Raw genomic sequence first — 27,150 nt, 5'->3', positions numbered from 1 at the left:
AAGCGTAGATTAGCAATAGCCCGAACCGCAATAGCTAAATTAATTAACTATGGAAAGATCGAACAATAATAAGGAATATTTAGCCGAGGTTAGTTAATGCGCTTATTTTTCCTATTGCTACATACGCAGCTGAAACATGGACTCTCAAAAAAATCGATAGAAGTAAGATCGAAGCCTTTCAAATGTGGGTCTACAGAAGAATTCTAAAAGTGTCCTGGACAGAACACAGAACCAACCTATCAATCATATAAAAGACAGGCTATAAACAAGTATGCCGATTATACCTAAATTACATCGGTCACATAGTCAGAAGAACGGGGACCAAGGAACTATTCGTAGTAGAAGGAAAGATCGAAGGTTGAAGACCAAGAGGAAGATCTCCAACACGATGGGCGAACCAAATGAAGACTCTGGTGAAAAAACCCTACATGAAACCGTCCATCTAGCACATGATCGCAACCAATGGAGACAGCACGCTAATAATATTTAGTGTCATCACGCCCTGACAAGGGGTCAAGGAATGAGGAGGCAATATGTAGATCGTTAAGTCTACAAGGACCAAACGCTAGTTTGGCAATTAGTTAATAAAAGAGATGAAAGAAGGAATCCGAAAATACCTTGTCTACCACTTCGCCACATCACTATGATCGTTTAATAGCTTAATTGAAATGAGTATTTTTATTTGATGAACACTGATCTAACATATAGGTACTTCTCATATTATATTTTAGGCTTGATATTATTGTAACAACCGGCTGTAAAGGTTGCCACCAATAGATTCACTTAACATTTTTTTGGTACTTAGCTAGTAACTGATGTCCATCCTAAATAATATATGAGCTAACTAATATATTCTCAGTTCTAGAATAATAATAGATCGATAACAGAATTTTGGCGAATCTGAAAAATCGATTATAGACATCGACTTTTTTACTGTTTTAATTAATACTTATCAGTGATATCAGTACATATCAGTGATTTTAGTAATGTTACATAAAAATTTCCTAGTATGCAGTCGATACTACGAAAAAGAGATTCGTTACTTAATAACGGAAGTAACTTATTTATAGAATATTATATATAAATGAAATTAATAATGCATGCATGCAAAATCGTTACGGGTGAATGATGAAATTTTAGGTTTAAAAATTAAGACGAACTTACGTATATAGACATATTCAGCTTTTCCAGATAGTACTGAATGTAACACTTATATACCTATTATTTGTACCCGTATTTTGTAATAATCATATCAAACTTAACAGTACCTTTCTCTCAATTTTTTATATAATTTTTTTAACTAATTCATGTTACTTAAGAATGTCAACATAAAACCTATACTTACCATTTAAAATGAGCTGGATTTTGTTCAACGTTATAAATATATTCTACAGGGTTATTTATGTTATTCGACACTGAAGATTATGGCAAGACTATGCGATTTTGAAATATTTTTGGATTGTAATATATATATTTTAAAATATATCTAGACTGCTAACAGATTCTTTTTTGTGCTGTAATTCAGATGTAAAGTCTAATCTATTCAGGGTAACTAAAAATTCTCACCCAATTCTTGCAAGTGTTAAGAACATCGTCTATTTTCTGAAACTACAAAATGTAGATTTCACTTCTCGATGTGATATCTAGGCACGACTTATTTAATTGCACAAAAAAGTAAAATAAATAAGACAATGACAACAGAATATTTCTTATGAACGAAATAAAAAGAGAATGGCAACTGTATATTATATCAGGACTGTTTGACGATGACAGAAATAGTAATAGAAAATTCTACGAAAAATGTGCTGACAGTCTAGAAATTATGAAATCAAAGCTAGAATAAAACTATAAAAATGCTAAAATTAGGAAAGCTTTTTGTCCAGATAATACACAGACTAAGTTGCTGAAACTAATAGAAGATAACATAAACGTAGTAGTGAAACTTAAAAAAATCCAATATATAATACTGGGGTGATTCCCACAGACTGGCTCAATATCTTTTTGTTGAAATACCTAAAAACAACGCTAGGAAATGCTAATAACCATATTCTTCAGATTTCCTTAAGGTATTGAAGAATACTACACAACAGAATTAGGCGCAAATGAGAAGATCTAGAAAACACCCAATTTGGTTTTAGAAATGCTATGGGAACTAGAGAGGCACTTTTTAAGTTAAATATTCTATTAACAAAAATGCCGTGATTGAAGAAAATATGTATTTGCATGCTTTGTGGATTTCGAAAAAGCATTCGATAATAGAGTGCAGCATGTAAAATTATTGCAGATGCTAAAAAATATAGGAATAGACGATAAAAATATTCGTGTCATTAAGAAGCTGTAATGGAATCAAATCGCCACCGTAAAAATTGCAGATGGCAACATCGACAAAATCATGTCCATACATCGAGGAGTAAAACACGGCAGCATTTTGTCCCCAACATTATTCAATGTTTAGTCAGACCATTTATTTAAAAAAGCGTTTGAGAGACAGCCATAGGGAATAAAAATCAACTAGGAATTATTTAATGTAATTAGATAAGCGGACGATAGAGTCATTCTGTCAGAAAATATTGAAGGTGTACAAATTCTACTTGATCGTTTTCACGAAGTAAAAGAGAAAATAAGTGTTCACATAAACTCGAACAAAACAAATTTTTTAGTCTTTAGGCGTTAACCACATCCAAACGCAGAGCTTCAATGAAATGGAATCACAGTTGAAAAAGTTGAAAAGAATGGAATCACAGACATAGATATAAAATGCAGAATAACAATAATGACTAAAATCACTTTTCCTTAAAATGAAGATATTTCTTTGTAATAATTATCTCAGTTTAGAACTAAAAGAAAGAATAGTAAGTGTTATGCTTGGTCTGTACTCCTGTATGAAGCAGAAGGGTAGACTCCAAAAGTAAAGCACAAACCGAATTGAAGCATTAGAAAGGTGGATTCATAAACGGACGTTGAAGATATAGACGGAGAGGCAACGCTGAAAAATTTCTTTGAATTTACTAAAGCTAAATTTTTACAGTTAATTACTGTGATTGTGTAGAGAAACATGCTGCGGTCGGTCAAGCGAAACGTAGAACAGGGGTTACTGAGAGGGTATCAAAGTTGCTTTCCTACGAAAGTAATTAAATCCATTTACTAAAGCTGAAAATCAGTACACACATTCTAAATTGAATATAAATAAAAGTTATTATAGTCGGTCAGCTGTATGACGGGACAGAGCCGGTCGGTCGGCCCCAATGAATGTACAGGGTTATTCACTATATTTTGACCCCCTTTTAAACTGATTTATTTACAGAATTAGAAAAAAATATAAAATACAAAAGTTATTCGATTTTTTAATTATGATTTTTTGACATATATATCGTACTAGTGACGTCATCCGTCTGGGCGTGATGACTTAATCGACTATTTTTTAAAATGGGAATAAGGGTCGTGTGATAGATCATTTGAAACGATATTCAATTCTCTATACAGTACTATAAACATTAAGATCAATATTTATACAGGGTGCCCAAAATTTTTTTTTGAATTATTAATAAAACAATTAATTTAATAAAAAAAAATTTTTTGGACACCATGTATAAGTAATTATGTTAATGTTTATATTACTGAATAGGGAATTGAATAACCTTTCCAATGAGCTAGCACTCGACCCCCATTCCCCATTTAAAAAATAGTTGATTACGTCATCACGCCCAAATGTATGACGTCACTAGTACGATATGTATGTCAAAAAATCGTAATTTAAAAATCGAATGACTTTTGTATTTTACATTTTTTTAATTCTGCAAATAAAGCAGTTTAAAAAGGGGTCAAAATATAGTGAATAACCCTGTACATTCACTGGGGCCGACCGACCGGCTCTGTCCCGTCATACAGCTGACCGACTATAATAACTTTTATTTATATGTAGTTTAGAATGTGTGTACTGATTTTCAGCCTTAGTAACTGGATTTAATTACTTTCGTAGGAAAGCAACTTTGATACCCTCTCAGTAACCCCTGTTCTACGTTTCGCTTGACCGACCGCAGTATGTTTCTCTACACAATCACAGTAATCAACTGTGAAAAATCTAGCTTTAGTAAATTCAAAGAGATTTTTTAGCGCTGTCTCTTGGACTAATACCTCTGACGGCAAGGAAAACTAACGAGGAAGTACTCAGGAGTATTCTCACATATACTCAGGAGAAGGAGTACGTAATTCTTAAAGTAGGAGGAATTAATTCTTAATAGAAGGTCGGAGAGGTGTAGGAAAAAACAGATTTCTTAGGAAGATAACACAAATTTTATGAAAAACAGTATAAGCCATACTATTATGTAAAATAAGAATCATCATGAAATACTTCACACCCAAGAGAGCGGCACTAACACAAACAAAAATCAGAGTCGAAGGACTAAATACGGAATACTTATACAGAAAAAGAATATCAGGGAAAATTGTTGATAATGAAATATTAGAAAACGATAATATTGAGGAAAACTACAGTAGAACCCCGCTAATCCGAACGTTCGGCAAATCGGAACCCACGGAAACTTTTACGCATAAACATTACATCGACCGGTATTGCAGCAGAGTTCTGCTCGACGTAACGTAGAGCCACACCCAGAGCTTTAGTGGCAACTGCGTGTGACACTCCATCTGGCAGAAAAACTTCTTTCTCGCTTTCTTCTTCTTCATTAGAGCTGCCTTAAGGTTGAACCAAGTCTACAATGTCTTCATCCGTAAATTATTGGTGCCCATTGTCGTCAGCTTCAATACATTTTGTAATTGCACTTTCTTCTTTGTTTTCACATCTTGGAAGTTGTGTTACGACTTCTAGATCGTCTTGTAGGTGGTCATATTTGGTGGTAGGAAAACAGCTTTTCCACTTCCTTATTGAATATCGAAACGGATGGAACAAATTGTTTTTCAAACCATTCCTTAAAAAGTGCCATGCTTTCCATGGCTAACTTTCGGATAATCAGAACTTTTCGGAATCGGAACCGGCTGTCCCCCCAATTAGTTCGGATTTGCGGGGTTCTACTGTAGTAACAATTAAAAGATAACATAATTAACGCAGCAACAGAATCACTTAACACGTTCGGAGCCCATGACGCACGAGTATCGTCACAACGGTTTCATCGAGGGTACCGACGACGCACGGGTGTCGTCAGTAGTACTGTGTTACTAAATGAACGATTTAAGTAGGTACGTGGTACTAGCTAAGTGGCGCTTGTTCAAGATGGGAACCGAACGTGTTAGAGAGAGGTATGCAACGACTACTAACATGGTTAGAAAGTGAAGATAAAATGTGAAGAAAAGAAGAAAGCCTTTTTACAATACAGAACAAAACAAACACAACAAGCATACAATCACTATAAACGAATCAGAAACGAATACTTTATTAGTCAGACAAATAAACAGGGGAACACTGGCAGAGCTTCTCAAAACAGATGAAACTCGACTTCTACGGAACACAAAAAGAAATATGGAGAATGATCAGAGGACGAAGAAAATAGATAAAAGAACTAATAAAAACGAAACACATTCAGAAAGAAAAATGGACAGACAGAAGAAAACCATGGAACAACTTACTGGAGGCACATTTAAAAAACAGTCATTATACACAAAACGAAGAAGCGGAAGAACAATATAAGCCAAGTAAACATATAAAACGTACTTCACAAAGGTACCATGAATATAAAGGTACATATCCAATATCCACATCCAATATTCGCGCTCCTGTAACTGCATCACATACTCAATACATCCATGTTCCGCCTCAGTGCTCTAATCGGTGGCGGTGTATATGTAGAGGAGCGCATGCCGTATCGATTGGAGCAGTTACAGGGAACGCAGAGCGCAAGACGTTCGCGAACATAGTGGATACGTGCCTTTAGGTTTAATGACGAATATACGTTCAACAATACCGGTTGCGTTAATAAGCGTAACTTTCCTTATTATCCTGACTATTTCACAACAGTAAATATCTAATCAAATAATAGGTCGGTATTTAATTCGTCTTTATTTTTTGAAGAACATTTACACAAATTGTTTATAGTTTTTTTAGATGGAAAAATACAGGAATAAAGAAACAAACGCTCATACGGTATTTATTGATCTTGAGAAAACATATGATAAGAGTTCCTTGAGAGATTATATGGTGGGCACTCAATAAGAAAGGAGTCTCCGGTGAATATGTAAAGATTGTGAGAGAGACTGATCAATTTCATGTGAAAGTAGGATTGCACCAAGGCTCGGTGCTTAGTCCTTATTTATTCTCATTAGTATTAGATCAGAAAACACCTAAACTACAGGGAAACATTCCATGGTGCTTAAGCTGATGATGTGGTGTTGAAGATGGACTTACTATAAATACAATGATATCTTTGGATGGTAAAAAGATTGTAAAAGTAAGAGTTTTGGATGCATGTAATAGAATTAGGGTTGGATGGATGAAATGGAATTAAGTGAGTGGTGTGTTGTGTGACAGAAAAATTGCAATGAAGCTAAAGGAAAGATTCTATATAATAATAGTCTCCCGTTTTATACCGCTCACGTGACTTTGGGAGTATAGCAGGGTAGTCTGCTATATCTAGGGCCTACGGTATACAAGGAAGGTAACAGGGTCAGTGCTACGCTTCAACCGCCTATTATTACCCCTGGTTTGAGGCGGCCTGAGCGGCCGTGGAGTAACGGCATAATCGCTGGCCTCATACGCCAGTATACGTGGGTTCGAGCCCTGCCAAAGACAAACCATTTTCATTTCCAATAATGACACGAGCCATCTCACCGTACCTCGGAGTGTACGTTAAACCGTCGGTCCCCCTGGGCTAGTGTACATCGACACTAGTTACTTGAAACAGGGTTAAAGATGTAATTGGCGCTGGAACTATCCGAAAGGATCTCCCCGGCAAAAATGCCATACGATATTATTATTATACCCCTGGTTTTACCAAAGGTACTCATTTTATTCAAGCTGAGTCGACCTGGAGCCTATAAATATTTTCAAAAATGTCTAGTTGTTCTTGCCGGCAGTAGGATTTGAACTTCTGACCACTGGCACGCGAGCCAAGCACACTACCGCTTAGCTACGCCGGCTCATGATAAGATTCTATAAAACAGCCATAAGACCGGCTATGATATACGGAACTGAATGTTTGCAATTAAAAATAAAGAGGAACAACGAATGCATGTGGTGGAAATGAGAATGCTTAGATGGATGAGTGGAGTAACAAAAAAGGATAAAATTAGGAATGCACAATTAGGGGAAGTCTAGGATGAGGGCGCAAAGGTTAAGATGGTTTGGTCATGTTCAACGTCGAGACGTTAATCACCCAATACAGAAAATTGCTGAACTGCGGGCTCCTGGAAGAAGCAGGAGAGAAAGACCAAAGAAGACTTGAGAGGAGACGCGTAGACAGGACATGTCGGTAAAGGGAATTGATGTTGATATAACCCAAGATGGAAACTTATGGAGAAAAGCAGTTAGGGAAGCCGAGCCCGCATAGAGCTAGAGACACATTGATGATTTCGAAAAGAATATGACAGATACCTCAAACACAATATACAATTGTATAACCTCTCAACCAGTTGGTATATCTACGAGATATACGCAATAAACACAAAAATAATCCATAAATTTATTCAAAATATATCTTAATCCAGTCAAAATATTCAGTCCACAATTTACAGTTAAATAAACAATAACCTGTTCCAACCTTTGGCAGCGAATCATGGGTACTAACCGAACGGCAAGATACGAGTTCACGGTGGTACGAAAATGGATTGAATGAGGAAGGAACTGAAAATACATACAGATTGGAGTTTATAGTACAGAGATAGCTGAGTTTGTGGGGTCATTTACACCGAATGAAAGATACCATACCAGTGAGAAGCAAAATATTGAAAAAAAAGAAGACCAAGACGACATGGGATGAAATAAACGGAAAGATATTTGAGAGAAGACGAGTGAAATGGACAGAAGCAAACATGTACAACAAAATAAGTCATTGCAACTAAAACTCGTCTATTATTATTTAACTATTAAGATTTGTAAAGTTATTTCTTTGTACTTATATCTTGATATTTATTGTTATAGTCATAGATACAGTATCGTATTCACCTTGCGATAATGGCCATATCTCACCTGATGACGACTTACATATTACCGCTCATTAAATAATATACATATACAGTAAAACCTCCGTTAACCGAAATAAGTGGAGGGGAAGCCGTTTCAGATAACAAGAATTTCGGTTAAAAATAACACTGTTTTTTGTACTCTTCTTGTATCAAATTGAGTATTCTTGATCAAAGTTGGTATTAAAAAATACTATGAGGTGATTTTGTAATGTGTTGTATATTTAATTGTGTTCTTTAGTTGTATGAATGCAAAGTTGACAATGTTGACAAATTAACAGAATTGTTTCCGATTTCTGACCAAATTATTGAAAGTCTCAGCTGTTTCGGTTAACTGTAGGTTTTACTGTATTAACATGTTTCTCTAACGGACATCTATACACCCCAAATATTATTTTCAAAATCACATGTTCCATTTTGAATTTACAATATAATTTATACTCAAGAGCTAACTCAAAATTAAAAGAAATTACTTTAAAAGATTACATAAATATCGAGCCATCTGAAAAACAACTGACTAAATTCTAAAAATGAATTGCTGTGGGTTGGAACTTTAAATATTTATACAGAATGACATTTTAGTTAAGAGAAAAAAATTTAATAATAATATTTTACCCCTGAAATTATTAATGAATGTTTCTGTCAAATGTTTTAAAACGTTTATCAAAAAATAAAAAATCGTCGGTGGGCTGTATTCTTACTTGTCATATTAAGAGATACTGGTTTTCAAATCCTAATAAAGAAAATGTATTCAATACAGCAAAAATCAAATTATCAAATGCTAAATGTCTCCCAATGCCCATATACAGATACAGCTGCAATAGTTGAGAAATTAAAAGATAAGGAACCAAACATTACAGACAAATCAACATTCATTAAAATAAATCAAATGTACTCTCTGTACAAAAATGGCAAAAGTGTGCCGAAGAAATTCTAAAGCAAAATAAACCTTTATCAACGCAACGAAATTTTGCAAAAATTGCAGTGGAAGAAACAATAGAAATTAAAACTAAGAATTATTGATGTAATTAGGATTTCGTTGCTCTTTATCAATCAAATTCTCATCAAATCAAATCAAATTGCTCATATAAAAAGTATACACTTTTTGGTGATTTGAAGCGAGGTAGTAGTTTTAAACGTATAGTGATGAGCGCGCTAATAACCGGAAACATAACGCAAAAGATGGAAAACATAATACATTGTGAAGTAAAGAGAGATGAAACTAGTAGAGGAAATTGTCGATATAAACGTATAAATTATTACATTACTACATTACATAGTTTCCCACCTTTAGACGTCTGTAACAGGAGTATTTTATAAAAGTCTGCCGTTACAGTGACAGTTGTCACACTCCTCCAACACTTCTAAAGGTGGGAAACTATGTAATGCAATGTTAATTAATTTATTATAATTTAAGTTTATATCGATAATTTCCACCTCTACTAGTTTCATCTCTTTTTACTTCACAATGTATTATTTTTTTCCATCTTTTGCGTTACTTTGCCGGTTATTAGCGCACTCATCCACTGTAAATTTGACTATTAAGCCATATTTAACAAATCAAAATCAGCTGGCTAGATTTCCGTTTTGATTGGAAAAAGTTCAATCAGTTAGATATTCTCAAGATTATGTTGAACTATGTCCACATTGACGAAAAACGGCCTTCTTTAAAGTATAATATTTAAGAATCTCACTGAAGGTGAAAATCCCAACGTTTTATTACACGTAATATTCATAGTAGATATAGCTAGGTCACTCTACGATGCACAAAAAAAGAACATCGCAAAAAATAACCCGGTACTGGGACTGGGTATTGGGATGACCCGAAAGAAAATTATTGTGAAAATAATAATTCTAAAATATACATTATGACTTCACAACCCTATGTAGGGTTTATCCCTCCCCAATAATGTCTTTTTAGTCTTCCCTATCAATAGCCTTCTTCTTCCAAGCGCGTATTATCACGTTTTTCCTTCTTCTTCCTTGAAGTATTTTCATTTTCGTTTGAAAAAGCTCTCTGCGAGGAATGTTTCTTCTTCTATGTTCAATGACTAACTCCAAATTCTGTTCCATTGCTCAACCGGTATCAAATATTATATGATGAAGATCCTTTACTCAGTGATGATACTCACCGAGTTGGAGAAATAAAACTTGCAGCCATCTAAGACGAACGAAGATTGAAATGGTGCAATCTCATGACACAGAATAGTAGAGAGATCACTGTTGGTCATAACTTTGCGAGACAGTGTAAAAACGAAAGACATTTGCAGGAGTTGTATGTTGTATGGAGGACATTACAGAATACTTAGCTAAACTTAAATTGATGTGACACGACATACAGGGTGTAACAAAAAGGCAGGTCATAAATTAAATTACATGTTCTGGGGCCAAAAATAATTCGATTGAACATAACTTACCTTAGTACAAATGTACACATAAAAACAGCCCAACCCCTACAGCCCTTTTAAGTTACAAAATGAAAATCTATTTTTTCCAATATATCGAAAACTATTACGATTTTTTATTAAAAATGGACATGTAGCATTCTTATGGCAGAAACATCTTAAAAAAAAATAACAGAGAATTTTGTGCGCCCCATAAAAATTTTATAGGGGTTTTGTTCCCTTAAACCCCCCAAATATTTGTGTATGTTCCAATTAAATTATTATTGTGGTACCATTAGTTAAACACAATGTTTTTAAAACTTTTTTGCCTGTTCGTACTTTTTTGATAAGTCAGTTTTTATCGAAATATTCTGAACATTTGTAAAATCCACCACATATATGGTTAAATAAGATTATAGAATATTATTTTCATAATATTATTACCAAGTCTCTATAGTCTTACTTAACCATTTACAAATATGCGGTGGATTTTACAAATGTTCAAAATATCTCGATAAAAACTGGCTAATCGAAAAAGTACTAAGAGGCAAAAAAGTTTTAAAAATATTGTGTTTAACTAAAGGTACCACAATAATAATTTAATTGGAACGTACACAAAAATTTGGGGTTGTTTAAGGGAACAAAATTTTTATGGGGCGCACAAATTTCATTGTTATTTTTTTTTAAGATGTTCCTGCCATAAGAATGCCACATGTCCATTTTCAATAAAAAATCCCTAAGAGTTTTCGATATACATATTGGGAAAAACAGATTTTCATTTTGTAACTTCAAAGAGCTGAACATTTTATGTGCATATTTGTACAAAGGTAAGTTAGGTTCAATCGTACTATTTTTGGTCCCAGAATATGTGATTTAATCTAAGACTTACATTTTTGTTACACACTGTATAGGCAGAATAAAAGACAGTATAATAGGTGGACCAGAACAATTTTAGGATGAAGATCAAGAGCGGATAAAAGAAATGTGACAATATGCCTAAGAAAATGAATTGATGATATTAATATGATCTGTTACCAATTATATTGCAACATGCAGAATAGATCGGAATTTAAGTTTCTCGAGAAAGTATATGTTTGGCAGTGAACAGGTTATAGCTGAGGATGAATTGCACCCAAAGTTCAAAACATTGATTTCAAATATCATCAATATAAAACAACAGTCGCAATATACTCCCTGCACATTAAAATTTAAATTAATTTTCGGATAACTGAACTTAATATTTACATAAGTCATACCAATCAAAATAGTTGGCCTTTTTGGGGTTAAAACAATGTAAGAATTTTTAATCGTGTAGTTATCACCAAAAAGAACTCGAAACAAGTTTTTAAATTTCCATATTTATAATCTTATTTAAAATATTACAAAAACTTTCGCCATTTATAAGATAGTCTCTCGGACGTCATCAAAACTATAAACAGTTCAGATGCAAAAAAATTATTAATGTAAATTTTAATTGTATCGTTCAGAAAGTGAACTGAATAAACAAAAAATTGTTGTGAAATGCGCATTTTGAGATTTTTCTACTAACTTAACTATGAACAGTTCAGTTACACAAAAATTATTAATTTAAGTTTTACGGAACAGGGAACAATTTCGGGAAGACTCTAGACGCGCACTGTTTGCCATATTTATGCCAAATCAACATAAAATTATCCTTAAAATTAACTTTCTTTGTAACACTTAAGAAAGATAAAGAAATATGGATAAGTGATAATACTAAAATATAGGTAACTCTAATAAAAGTCTACGTAATATAAGTAGGATTACAAAATTAAGTCAAGTTATGGCTTTAAAAAAATTAAGTTGTGAACTAATTTTACGCAATTATATAAAAATAAATTTTAAACTTGTCCTCAGTTGATATCTGAGGAAAAATGGAAAAAAATCAAACAACAGCTTAAACGTAATAATTGTTATACATTATTAAGTTGATTACATTGTTATCTATGCAACAACAGAAGCAATTTTCATTATAAGACTGCCAATGACAAAATCTAGGAATAAAAAAACAAATGTTGGTATTCATTGATCTTAGGAAAGTATATCATAGAGTACCTCGAGATGATATGTGATGGGCACTGAAGAAAAAAGGAGTTCCTGTGAGTATGTGGCCACACTTCTTCTTTCGGTACCACGTTAGGTCCTCCTAACGTTGGCAATTACATTGGTGAGTTGTTCACGGTTTTCAGCAGATCGGAATAGTTGTTCGGCACTGCCTATACCTATCCCATCGGAATGTTCTTGTGCCATGACATCTGCTTCTTTCCAATTCCTTTGCGGACCTCGATTTTACCTTTTGTGATAAGCTGAAGTATTCTGTGGCCAAACTTTAAAATTCTGAAGAATTTTATAGTATGGCCATAGATCAGAAACAGATTCGAGACAGTCGATGTTATCTTGAACATATTCTATAATTGGATGGATTTCTACGGATCATTTCATTTGTAATAACATAAGCTTCAGTAAGGGATCGAAAGAGGAGTGAAGACATTAGAAGAAAATGTAACATACAGTGTATAAACAAGTGGACACTAAATAGAAAAAAAGAATGGGGGAGACCCACTGTAGACCATTGTGTCTCTTCCAACAATGCAAGATAATAATAGGTTTGGTTTTAGCGCGCTTGGTACTCTAGTAGTATTATTACTGCTACAAAAATGTTGTTACTAACGAAAAGATGTATTTCTATGATATTCAGAATCCAAAATACAAGAAAACAACGTTTAGGTTGAAAACGTTGCTAGGTGAAGGATGGCTGGGGCTAGGGAAGGAAATCAAAGATCGGTTAAAATAATGTTTTATCTATAGACAATTATCACGCGTAGACCGGGCAAACAATAGAGATAAAAACTATCGTTACTTTATTTATATAGACCAGGAGTCTAGGAATAGATTTATAATAATTGACAAACTATAACTGCGGCTTAATATAATGCTTCAAATGTGCTACAAGAAAGTAACTTTAAAATAACTCAATATCTCAAAATTTAGCAAATGTCATTTGACTTCTTCCATTTACCTCTTTCGTTACATCACATAGTGTGGTTTCTTGCCACATTAATAAGTGTATCTTCTCATGAAGAACCCATATGATATATACGATAATAATAGGCGAGCGGTTTACCCCCATAAAAATGCCTTAACCCATTAACGCCGACCGTACTCATTTGAGGAGGCCTATAAAAATAAAATTTCTGTTGAATTTAAAAACGTTTTGGGCTATTTGTCACGTTTTCTTTTCTTAAGATAAATAGTGTAGTCAGTAACTGGCTTCAGTTCGCTTTAAATACAACCAGTTGTGACTATATAGTGCTTTGTAGTACATGAGATTCTGAAGAGGTGCAGTTACAAATTAAAAACATTTTTCCACCAAGAAAAAAAAAATTAGTTTTAAAAGTTTTATACCGCAAATTATAAGCCCACGGACTATTCTAAATGTAAGTATTCAACACAACAAATTTATTTTATATTTGGTAGTATTTAACAGCCACTATATTTTACCGTCCTCGAACGAGGACGTTAGGCACAAATATGTCCAATTCGCGTATTTGCTTGTTTTCAGATCATTATGGATCCTACAACTATGGAACCTTCCAAAAATTGGAACAAACGTGGAAGAAGTTAATAATCAGGAATATCAACATCTGAAAAATATTGATTTGTGTGTTCTGCCACCAAATTTGGATGAAGTGACAGATACTTACCGAAGAACTTGATTATGATTTTCTAGAAGACTTAAATTGCATTCCAAATAATTCCTGGAACTATAGAAACTTCTATTAAGTCTCATAATAAACCAGATGATAGAAGAACTGATGAAGTTTCGGGTGGACTATCCAAGGAATGTGCTAATTTTTTAAAACTCAAGCGGGTAAAAACCAATTTTCAATCCACTACCACAACAGTAAACATCATTTGAAGAGGAGAAGAAAAACGTTAACGAAGCTCTGAGGAATTTATCACCCATTCAAATTCATGAAAAATTACTGAAGAAATTATTACATACAGTCGGAAAAATGAAAGAATACCCATGAACGAACATATAAAACACACTGTATTTTCCTGTCACCGTGTCACACAAAAAATTGCCCAGCGCAAGTACATGTAATAATAATTATTACATGTACTTGCGCTGGCCAATTTTTTGTGTGACACGGTGACAGAAAAATACAGCGTGTTTTATATGTTCGTTCATGGGTATTATTTCATTTTTCCTACTGTAGGTACCTTCGAGACCAGTCAATTATTTTGTACGCACAGTAAAAAAAATAATCACTCTTTTAATCCAAACGAAATGCAAACTTTTTTTGCAATATTATATTATCTAACTGGGTATAACAGATTATCACGAGAAAGGTTATACTGGTCATTAGATGAGGACCTAGGAGTTTCCTGTGTTTTATAACGCGATGAGGTACTTAAAAATAAGAAAGTTTGTTCATCTAGAGGCTAATGCCAAAATAGGTGATTTTAAAGATCGTATCTGAAACAAAAAAACATAGGCAAAAGGAACTGTAAGAGAAAATTGTGTGCAAAAGTGTCCAGTAATGGAGTCTTAGCTAATGAAGAAAATGGCAAGAGATACATATGATTATAGATTCGACAAAACTAATGAAATTTTGTTTGCACAATGGCTTGACGATAGTGTTTGTTCTATGTTATCCAATTACCCTTGAACCACTAGGTCATGTAAAACGGTATAAAATCAAAAGAAAATATAGTACAGCCAAAATTGTTTGCTTCCTACAATTTTTGAATTTGTGGAGCTGATGCGCATGATCAGTGCGTATCATTATATCGTATAAGAATAAAAGACAAAAAGTGGTGGTGGGTTTTATTTACGTACTTTCTTGACATGATCTTGAATTAACTTAATCAAATTTTTTCTGAAAATGTGATGGATCAATTAGAATCTTGTCATCATTTAAATAGTACGTAGTTCCAAGAACACAAAGCAAAAGAAAAGCTGGTTCCAGCATTGAAGTCACCGAAAGCTTTCATTTTCCGGGAAAACTGGAAAAACAGAAAGTGTTCTGTGTGTCATATGAAGGCAAGGTGGACATGAAAAAGTGTGAAAAAGAATGTGTATTGAAAAATGATATTTTGAAAAATACCATACAAATACCTAACGTCCCCATTTGAGGACGTCTTTGTATTTCAAAATGATTTTGAAAAAAAAGGTTTTTTTAACATTATGTAATACATGTGTAACCCAAACACAATTTTGTATCCTTTACCATTTTTCCAAGCTTGTTTCTTTTTAGGCGTTAATGGGTTAATTAAAAATCTTTGGGATTCTTTTTCTACAAAAATAAATAACTCAATTGCAATTCCACAAAAAGCTTTAGAATCTGTAATCAAATATATATATGACGATGATAAGTGGTTTCTATCTTGCTAAAAACCGTATCGATTAAAAAAAGGTTTGGTGCAGTAGAAATGAAAAAAAAAATTGTTTATTCTATTTAGGGGTAAACCGCTCGCCAATAAAGTTTATGATGGAAAACTATAGATATTATTAAGACAGTTTTCAAGCTATATATACAATTTTCTGAAGCGACACTTTAGTTCACAACTCCACATAATATACTCCACACGCACAAAAAAACAAATACAAATTTTTAGAAAACAAACACACCTTATAACAACCGATTTCACAATTAATCAGCCAACACAGAACATGTCGATACACAGAGTCAGTACTCTTAAGGTACGTGTCCATACGTTGGTGCTCCGTGATCCGTGTAGCAGCTACACATAGTGGATACGTTGGTGTTCGTCGCTCACCCTCTTCGATTCAACCGGTTTGCGGTTTATATGTAGGGGAGCGCATGCCGTATCCATTTGAGCAGCTACACGGAGCACGGAGCACCAACTCATGGATACGTACCTTTATCGTACCAGTCGAGTTGTAACATAATTGGAAGAGTGTACACAGTCTGTGCGCATAATCACTCTTTTGGTAGCAGGTACCGTAGAGAACATAATTTTTAACAAACGATATGTCTACAGATAAAACAATTTATCTGCCAGCGCAGCGCTGGGCAGTTTCTTGAGGTGCTGTCCCACTAATGATGCTAACTTATGGGCGTACATACACGGAGCTGGTACTCTAATCGTACCAGGCCAGTTGTAATACAAATGGCAAAGTTTATAGCACAGTCTTTGTATGTGATCAGGTTTTAGCCCACATGTATCGTGAAGAACAATATAATGTGTAGGATTTACGGTACCCTGTCTAACACTTTGTGGCACTAGGAAAAAGTCTGGTAATTGTCGCCTTGTTATTGAATGGTCCAGTATTGTACCGCAGGGAGGATTATCTGCACCATCGTGGCCTAAAAAATTTATGCGGTTAATCGTTATTATAAAAAAAATATTTTACATTGTGCCTACATAAGTTTTCAGAAATACATAGAGTATATTTTGCATAACTTTTAAGTGTGGTGGTGTGGGGAGATTTAAATGAAAGTATTCTTTTTCTCATGATCATCTTTCAGTGCGTCACAGTTTTTCTATTTCTTTCTAACGCATTAAATTGTATGTGACAGAAAAAAAGACACGTCCGTGATTACAGACATTTACAACATTTATTCTAGTTATTCTAGTTGTCGATAGATGGCGCCATATTAAAAAAAATATTTTTTTTTAATTAGACAATAATATTACAAATATAATCTGTATAATTTATAAGACTATACAAATCAAAGAAAATACCATTTTATAAATGCAAGAAACACATTTGATTTGTTTTTATTCCAAATTGAAAATAAAATGTGACAACTGTCAGATTTAACTAAAATGTCATGTTAGAATAAATGTCAAATGTTTATTATCACGGACTTACCCTTTTTCCTATCATTTGTTAAGCACTGAAAAATGCTCATGAAAAGGACAATACATAACTTTAAGAATACTCTCTGCAAATCTCAGAATGATTAAAGCAAAATCACCGGAATTACAGTATGTTGAATATCTCTACCTTCGACTCATTTTTGTAATAATTACTCCCAGATTCAAAAACATATTACGGTGTACAACATTTTTAGACTTGACACACCAAAAAGAGATTGAAAATAAAAGTTGTTGAACTTTAAATATGTTTCTCTCAAAACTGCCTTTTTCAATTTGGACATTGTAACTGAAAAACTACTAGACCGATCCAGCTGAAATTTTGCATAGATTTTCTTTAGACATTTTGTGAGGTAACGTTCTCGAGATATTTTTTGTTTTAAGCATTTTTTTTTGTTTAACAATAATAAATATGTCGATTTTCACCCTTTTTGGGCATTTGTCCATGATGCCCATTCAAGAATTTTTGAACCCAGTACCAGCTTACACGGGTCTTGGTATATAGTGTGTTGGGAGTTATTTGGTAGTGTTCAAAAAGTGTTTGTTGCCTGCGATCTACTCTGGTTGAAAGTTTCAGATTCTCTGCCACAAAGCATGCAGTTTTAATCTCGTTAAAACAACCTCAACGTATGCAGGTGTCCATGACTGACGAATGTCCAGTGAGGAAACCTGTTTTGATTCTGAGCTTAATTTCTGCTAATTTTACGCAGTATTTCAGCTCTATTAGGGTAGTTCGGTCTAATATACATGTTGCTATGTTATTTAACGGGTCTACATTACTAGCGAGAGTAATATTGCATATTCTCAAATACCTGGGGCACCAGTACCAGTAGGACATTATTAAGCCTAACAAGTCTATCGAGTTCTAGGCATTCCTACACTAGCCTAGAGATTACCTTAGGGCTCCTTAGAGCCCCCATAGCCGCTTGACTATATATTAGCTGTATATTGATCCTCTTATTTTCAAAAGCACTTATGTTAATTTCTCTTATACAATGCAAAATTGTATAAATCTTTGCTTACATATCCACCAATACTGCAAATTCCTGCATCCAACCCTTCTGCAGTTTTAGACACCTCTGTGCCCTTACGGTGTAACCTTACGGCCCAGGTTATGTGCTTCCTCTGCTCCATCCCTATCTTGAGCAGGTGTTCACATGGATCTTCAGATACTTTGGTATCTTCGGTATTTGGGTACCATATGGTCAGAAGTCATCATCCATACGGTACGCCTAATTTCATTGATGATGTTACTATATGCTGGTATAACCATTACGCCACTCAGGTTTTCTGGCAATTTCTAATATTCCATTCTTATTTACCCCTTATAACAATATGCACTATGTAATTTTAAGGCCAGAAAGTCTTTGCACCTTACTTAATTTGAGAAGAGATACACCTTTGGTCAGCATATTACATACTAATAAATATGTTATAGCTGGTTTTACTAGCATGAAATTTGGTTAGTCACGACCTCTATGCCACAGTAAGCAGAACATAAGAGACACATATGAGTATGTAAAGTTAATATTAATAAAGAGCGGTTTAAAAAGTTGCTGATAAAAAATGTATACTCGAAGATATAGGAACAATCTTACAAACAGTTCACTTACCTTGTGAAAATATCCTGGTGCTTATTCTCTTTTGTACAACCACAAAACATATTTTTATATCCAACTCTAATTCCTTTAAACAGCTTTCTAACTGCTTAACCTCATATCTTTGGCAGTGGGTTAGTTGTCCATCGCCTACACCGTCTCTAACTATTACAACTTTTTTAGGGTAGTAGCCATTTGCATTTCGCGTTGCTTCTAATGCTTTTATAAATGCTGTTTTCATAAAATCTCCAAGTTCCCCTGCCTGGAACGTTGCAGTGCTGAACCACCTACAAATAAACAGCAAAAAGATACATTTTACATCAAATAGTTCCGAAATGTTTTGTAATACAGTGGACTCTCTCTATAACGAACACGGATATTACGAGGTTTAAATGAAAAAAAAACGTACATGGAAAAAAACTTTTTCCGTCAAATATGTGTATGTAAAAATTTGGCAGGATATGATGTATTTAGATGCGTTTTGTGAATGAGACACGATGCAATAAATTAAAACAAACTGTCAGAGTACCTATGAGTATCTAACGATAACAGTCGGATACCAGAAGTATTCCAAGTCACAGGCAAACAAAAGATTATTACAATGTTCCGCTCGCACTCGCACACAAGCACTCTACAATGACACCGATATTGTCCAAGAAATTAAATCACAACGACTAAGATTATGGTGGCTCCCGCCTTCTGAGCCACCCTGGATACTGAGGGGTGGTTACCCCGACTATGAGGGTTGATGTAGTAAATATAGTTCGTTGTTAAGACATTTATTTACACGTTAAATATATCACAGAAAATAACTGGTGGTATATTATTTACTTGAAATCGATGTTACCCCGTCGAATCTCAACTGCTAATTGATTTATCTGTTCTCGTAAAAATATAATTAAAGTCGGTTATTGTTTATTTACTGTTTTGGTAAGACGAGGTGACCGTGATTTAAAGTGCTGACTGTTAATAAACACCCACTGAATATTATTGCAACTCGACCTTGTATCAAATACTAGCATGCAAAACTAGGTTACTCGTATTTATTAAACAAACATTACCACGGGCATTTAATTATTAAAAGGTTTATTTGTAATATGATGTTTATTGAGATGCTGTGTATCCCAATTCAAGATGGCAGGCCACGTGCACAGACTTCATAACGAGAGACTTGTAAGACTGGTATGGGAGGATATTCCTACAGGCAAAAGACCACTCGGATGTCCCAGAATGCGATGGAGAGATAACATCCAAGCATTTCTGCGGAAAATGAACATTCCATTTGACCCTAGGTTGATGGAAGACCCAACAAATTGGAAAAATGTTGCAGTCAGCCAAGACCCACTCAGGGTTGTAGCGCTACGTGATGATGATGAAAAAACTTAACTCAGAGTAATCACATGTGTTCTAACTAGACTTTGCTCACGCAAACGATTTCTGTAAAATGGTTAAAGTAGACAGAGCAACATACAGATTCCGTATACATAAAGCAACATACAGTTCCGCAACCGTATTCAAAAATCTGTCACTTCGCAGTATAGAAAGGTCTACCAAACAAAACGAGCCCTGTTAAATACACAATTTACAATCACTGATGATGAGAAAATATCTTGACATCACGATAACGTGCCGATTTTAAATATACTCCGAATACAGAGACTGGTAAAGTGTAGTTTCTTTATGTTGTGGAATATAAATCACATTTTTCATGGACTCACATGCGCAAACAATTCATCTGTACATCTATCTTTTTTACGTCCGAATTTAGAACAAACTAACAAACATAAAGTCGATATCTCAAAGATCCGACATTTGCAGTATATGCTTTATAGTTCAAGTTAAGCGAATCACCTATACAATATTAAAGACTACAAATTAAATCAGATTATATGGAGGTTAGTCAATGTTTAACACGTTAATCGCCAGTTAAATAAAAAAAAATTACCACCCTAAAAAGGCCACCTCGCGATTTTTTAAATTAACGTCAATATTTATAGCCTAAGAGCTAGTGAACCCTACGAGTAACGGTCTTCCTGTAAGGCTAGAAATTTGTTTTGGGACCGTGCAAGTTCGGAAAAGCGACACCTGGTTTCATAACTCGGCAACTTTTTTCGCACTTTTAATTATATTGGCCAATCATATTGGTCCTGGTTGCTGGATAATTGTCAAGGCCGTAACCAAAAAAAAATTATAAGAAGAAAAAGTAAGATTTAGGTTATGTTATTAAAAGATAAACAATTGTATGTAGTAAATAAAATTAATTATTAAAATGCAGTACTGCAAGCAAAATACAATTAATTAAATATACTTTTATATAATAATTGCATATATATAAATTCGGGTTCAAAACGTCCTCCGACGTTGTCCGATGCCTTGTTGCCAATATCTTCTATCATTGCAGTTTTCATCTTCTAATCCTCGTACACTCATTGATCGTCTTACTCCTTGTATCCATGTCGTTCTTGGCCTTCCTCTTTTTCTGTTTTCTGTGGGTATCCATTTCATAATTTTCTTTGGCAGTCTTTCCTCCCCCATTCTCTGAACATGTCCGTACCACGTTAATTGTTTCTTCTCAATGCATTCTACAACCGTTTCTTGTGAATTCATTCTTCGCTTTACTTCCTCATTTCTAACCCGGTCCAATCTCGATGTTCTACTTGCTCTTCTAAGGGTAAGCACAGAACAAGTAAGTCGCGGTGGATATGTAGGTCGCGGTAGATGCTACTAGTTAAGTCGCGGTCGATGTCGACAGCACATAGCAAGGAGGTCACCTGCGCTGTCAGTCGAGCTAGAACCACTATCAAGTGAAGTAGTTTAATGAAATTTAAATGACAAAAAAGTTTTGCTTTTGCGATGTTGTGTCAATCAAGTGATGATAGTGATGAAATGTCAGCTATAACCAAACGGTGGATGATAGATAATATATACAACAGACGGTTTTCAGTGCATCCAATAAATTTGAATAAAAGCCGTTTAGGGGAATATCATCTTTTTCACGAAATGAAAAATGACCCGGAACGATTTTATTTGTATATGAGGATGACGCCTGAGACATTCTAGTACTTATTGGAAACAACTACTCCCTATTTGGATGGATCTGTATCTCACCAAAACTTTGATTTTTTTTAAACAGAAATAAAGCTTTTTCAACACTTTAAAAGTTGTAATGTGTTCCAAGAATGCTTCATTATTTGGATATTTCACATTGAATTATTCTATTTGGAATTTTTCGAATATGAAGCTATTTTTCATTAGCTATAACTCTGCTTTTGCTAGGTATAGAGACCTAGTATATACACCGTTTTTTTTTTACTTTTTTTATGGGCTATAGTTTTGCTAAGAATATTTTTTTGACAAAATGCTTACGTTTTGAGTTATTTGCGAAAAACCGTATAAAAACGTGGTTATTTTGTTGGAAAATGAACATATTCACTTGCAAATAACTCGAAAAGTATTGATTTGGTGAAAAAACTCTATAAAACAAAAGTTGTCTAAAATTAGTCAGTTTATCCATTTCGGGACTTATCTTGGACATATATTTTTTCACCCCCGAGATGATTTTATATATTTATAAAATTTATAAATTTATTTATGACATATATTTCTACAATCAAGGCCACACCAACGTATTGGCTACTAGCACTAAGCCACATAGCCCCCTCACAAATCCGTCGAGAACATGCTCTTGTCAGGGAGTATAGAAAAATTAACGCCGATCCTGTGCTCCGCTCTCACGTTGATATTAACGACAGAGACATAAGTAGGCTTCGTTCAAGAAAAAACCCTCTGGATTCTGCAAGGATACTAATTGAAAGGAATTTCGAAATAACCGACCGTTGGCAAGAAGATTGGGAGAAGAATGCTCCACCTGACATCCGAAATATGCCATGTATTACAAGCAAGCCAGAGGGCTTCAATCAACCAAGACGGATCTGGGCTACACTAAATAGAATTAGAACCAACTGTGGTAGATGCTCTGACTTACTTTTTAGATGGGGAAAAATACCTTCTCCAAATTGCGATTGCGGTGCTGAAAGACAAACGGTTAAGCATTTGGTGGAGGAATGCCCCATCAGATCGTACAGTGGCAATTGGTCCGATTTTTTAATGGCGACCAATGAATCGATTCAATATATTTATCAACTAAATTTTCGTTTATAAAAATTAATTATTATTATTTTTTAATGTATTGTGATCTTTATTCTTATACAAAAACTCTGATAGAGCCATACGCTAAATAAATAATAAATAAAATAAATAAATAAATAACCCCCGAGATGGGGTGAAACCTATCCCCAGGACAAAAGCACACATCGGCACCATATCACTTTTTTTCTTTGACATGTTAGCTATCCTTATGCCAAATTTAATGTCAATCCAAACGGTTCTTTAAAATTTACAGCAAAAACCGTGAAAGAATGTACTATATTCTCATTTTTATCAATTACCTGTCATTCCAATACAAGTTGAGTTACTCCTTTCACTCCTTTCACTCCTTCGCAAGAACATGCCGGTTATGATGTTGTCTGTGGGTCTTGACTCACAATACGGAAGTTAGCTGCACAATTGCTATCAGATCCTCCTTCATATTTAGCACTTCAAAAACTTACTGAATTTATATACTTTAGAAATTCAAAAATAAACTGAATACGAAAAAAGAATTATATAAAAAGTAGCAACTCAGGTAGCGCAGGTAATGACAACTTGGCCTCGAATGACATGTACCTAAAACAAAGTGATTTTCAAAAGCATCGAAGCATCGATGTAAACCTCCTGGATGGCATCGCGCTAAACCTCCACCGCGACTTACCTGCTCTGTTCGCTTCCATTCATTACAATGTGTTTGTTTTACATGGATATCGACATCGACTGCGACCGACAGCTACAGCTCCACCGCGACTTACTTGTTCTGTGCTTACCCTTTGGGCGTCCATCTCAGTAGCTTCTAATTTTCGTTTTAGGTGTTCCTTTATTCTCCATGTTTCGGATCCGTATACCAATGTGCTCTTAATCATGGTGTTGTACATTCGCATTTTTCTTTGTTTCCCTATCTCGGTACTCCATAAAACTCCGTTCAATGATTTAATTATCGTTCTTGCTTTATTTATTCTGCTCTTAATTTCTGCATCGTCAGTACCTTCCTTGTTGAAATTAATGCCCAAATACTTATATTTATCACAGCTAGTTATTTTCTGATTATTGTCCAATATCATATCAGTTGAATCCTCACCTAGGCATAAATATTGTGTTTTTTCTACATTCATCTGCAATCCCCATTTTTCGTATTCTTCCTTCAATTTGCGAGTCATATATTCCAAATCTTCTTTATCGTTTGCACATATTATCTGATCGTCTGCAAACTGAAGGGTGTACAGGCAGGTGTTGTCGTCGATTTGGATGCCCATTCCACTGCATTTTCTTTTCCATATTGCAAGGGCTTTGGCGATATAAATCTTAAACAGACTCGGTGATATGCAATATCCTTGTCGTAGACCTTTGTTGACTGTAAACAAATCTGTTATTTTGTTTCCTAATTTTACTGCAGATTTCATGTCACTGTATAAATTTTGGACAGCTTTTATGAGAGTAAAGTTAATGTTGGAGTTTTGCAGTACTTCCCATAGTTTCGGTATCGGTATATTGTCATAAGCTTTTTGCAAATCTATAAAAACTAGGTGTATTGGCCTATTCCGTTCTAATTTTTTTTCGATGATTTGCTTTAACGAAAATACATTATCCGTACAGGACCTTCCAGCTCTAAACCCGCATTGTTCTTCTTCTTCGTATTCTGAGTATCCTTGTTCAATCAGTTCTCTTAAAATTTTTGTATATACTCTGCTTATTGTATTTGTTACTGATATTCCGCGATAATTGCTACATTTTAGTTTATTGCCCTTTTTTAATATCAATATTGTGAGCAACATACAATTTTTCTTCTTCAATGACAGTAGGTATGAAATATATGTCAATTTGACAATTTCAATTGACAATATGAATTATTTAAGAAAGTTGCAAGATTTCACCGCTATTCGCGCACGATTGTTTCTCGTATCCCCTCCAAGTACTTGCACACCGCGAATAGTGATAATTCATAGCGCACCAAGGCTAAAAACCATGACCTGGCTGATGCCTGCCAGGTGCACGTGCCTGCACGTGTATCTACCAGGTGAATCGAAAAGTGGTAAAATAAACTTTCTCCTGTAAAGTTTAAATTTAAGTATGTGTTTGAGTAAGTCATTTAGAAGAAATTTGTACAATGGGAGGCGATTCTGAACAGCATAAGACCTTGCCAGGCGAGGGGAAAGATTAGGGTTTTTTCCTAAAATTATTTTTTTTGCACCGAACAAAGTTTTTTTAGGTTTTTTGAATCATTCCAAACAGAAAAGGTCTTTAGTGACTTTTCTCTTAGGTTAATAATTTTTGACAAATAAGCGATTAAAAATTAAAAAATTGTGAAATCGGCCATTTTTAACCCCGAATCGGACATTTAACTGAAAATTTCAACGTTGTCAAGGTAGGTAGATATTCCTTAAACATCGATTGATGAAATCCCGAAGAGTTTTTTTGCAATATAATATCGAAAGCCCCTTTGTTTTTTAATTGCTAATCAAGCGGGCGTCACACTGTAGTACAAAGTGAGGACGTTTGAGTTTGCATAAAAATTCATTATCTCGAGAATGAGCAAACTTGAAGAGAAATCCTCAGACAAGTCGATTTTTATTTTTTAAACTAGGACTTTTTTGCATATACAGCGTGTCTACTTAAGTTGGAAACATATGGGAAACTTTTTTGTTATGCATTTTACGAAAAAAAGTTATTCTTTATAAAAAGTTCTGCATGCTCTAAAACCTAAGATTTAATCATCAGATATCAAATTTTCTCAATATTATACGAGGTATGTCAAAAAATATGAACTTCGTTCAAGAGTAAAGTACCTTTATTTCTCTCAATATCGAAAACTCTTATTATGAAAAGTTGTTTGGAAATATAAACTAAGATCAAATATGCAATAGGGATGTTCACTAATTTTTAAATATAGTTAAATTCAATAGATTACAAGGTATATAAAAACGTAAAAATCATAAAACTGCTTAAAAATGTATATTTTTTAAGATAAATGAGTTCATAATGTTGATTTTCTTGGAGGCTAGAAAAACGGTACCCTGTAGCGAGGCTACGGTCTGTGACGTCAGCAGTCGTAACGTCTTTGATCGACGACTAGTTTTGTATACTTATTTACGAAGTGTATTTGAATGTGCGCAGTTTTTTACGTACTTGATTATTAAAAATGAAGCCAAATAAGTGGTGTTTTGTTCCTGGGTGTGTAAATACATCAAAAAACAGTTCTGACAAGATTTTATGACCGTTCCAGACAATTTAAAACAGAAAAAGAAATGGTTTGTTGCAGCTATAACTTAAAATAACTAACTTAAAGAACTAACTTAATAAAATAAACACTATAGAAGTTTTCCAGAGACTTTCGGCCCTTGGTAATAATGTAATTGTTCTTTCTGCATTTACATTTTTCAAAAATACTTATTAGTTTTCTCAGAATTCGAAAAAAATTAATGAATTTAAATAGAATTAGACCAAGATTTTGCACCTACCCCCTTAAGGAGTAAATGAAAAAGTTTCGGGACCTCAAATTTGTATTCCTTAAACTGGGATATTCCTAAAAACGGGATTCTAATAATACATACAGTAAAAGTAAACCTTGAAATAACTACATGTGGATGTAGGTATGACTTTATATTATATTAAAATCATTAATAATTTAGTGAAAAGATTGGTTGAAATGAAAATGTATAATACCCAAGTTCAAAAATATTTTTTACCTTGGAACAGTTGTCAACTCGAAATACGAAACAACCGAAATAAGATCTAGAGTTGAAAAGGACAGAGCAACATTTAACAACATGCATGAGAAATATTTTCACCCATTGCGACATAATATCTCTTTCACTAAAAATGCGGCTGCTAAAATGTTATTATTTCCGGTCTTGCTATATGGCGCAGAGGCCTGGACAATAATGGAAACATTAATGAAAAAGCTAGAGGCATTCGAGATGTGTGTGTACCCACGTATCCTCAAAATATCCTGGCGACCCACACCAACGTACAGGTATTGCGTCGAATGGGAAAACAAAAAGAAATCTCTTTTACAA

General features: G+C 34.2%; 1 protein-coding gene across 1 annotated transcript in view; it reads right to left on the bottom strand.

The window, feature by feature from the left end:
• Positions 1-12,666: 12,666 nt before the first annotated feature.
• Positions 12,667-27,150, bottom strand: part of LOC114328871 (piwi-like protein Ago3) — an 89,347-nt gene continuing 74,863 nt past the window's right edge. The window contains exons 8-9 of the mRNA XM_028277840.2: positions 19,001-19,272; positions 12,667-16,873 (exon numbers count right to left, since the gene is read on the bottom strand). Coding sequence (XP_028133641.1) covers positions 16,542-16,873; positions 19,001-19,272 — 604 coding nt within the window. The 3' untranslated portion in view covers positions 12,667-16,541. The remainder of the gene's footprint in view (positions 16,874-19,000; positions 19,273-27,150) is intronic.

Source organism: Diabrotica virgifera, chromosome 1 (assembly GCF_917563875.1).
Source record: "Diabrotica virgifera virgifera chromosome 1, PGI_DIABVI_V3a".
Classification (NCBI taxonomy): Eukaryota; Metazoa; Arthropoda; class Insecta; order Coleoptera; family Chrysomelidae; genus Diabrotica; species Diabrotica virgifera.
Note: the sequence above shows the minus strand (reverse complement) of the source record. Positions and strands in the feature narration are given on the sequence as shown.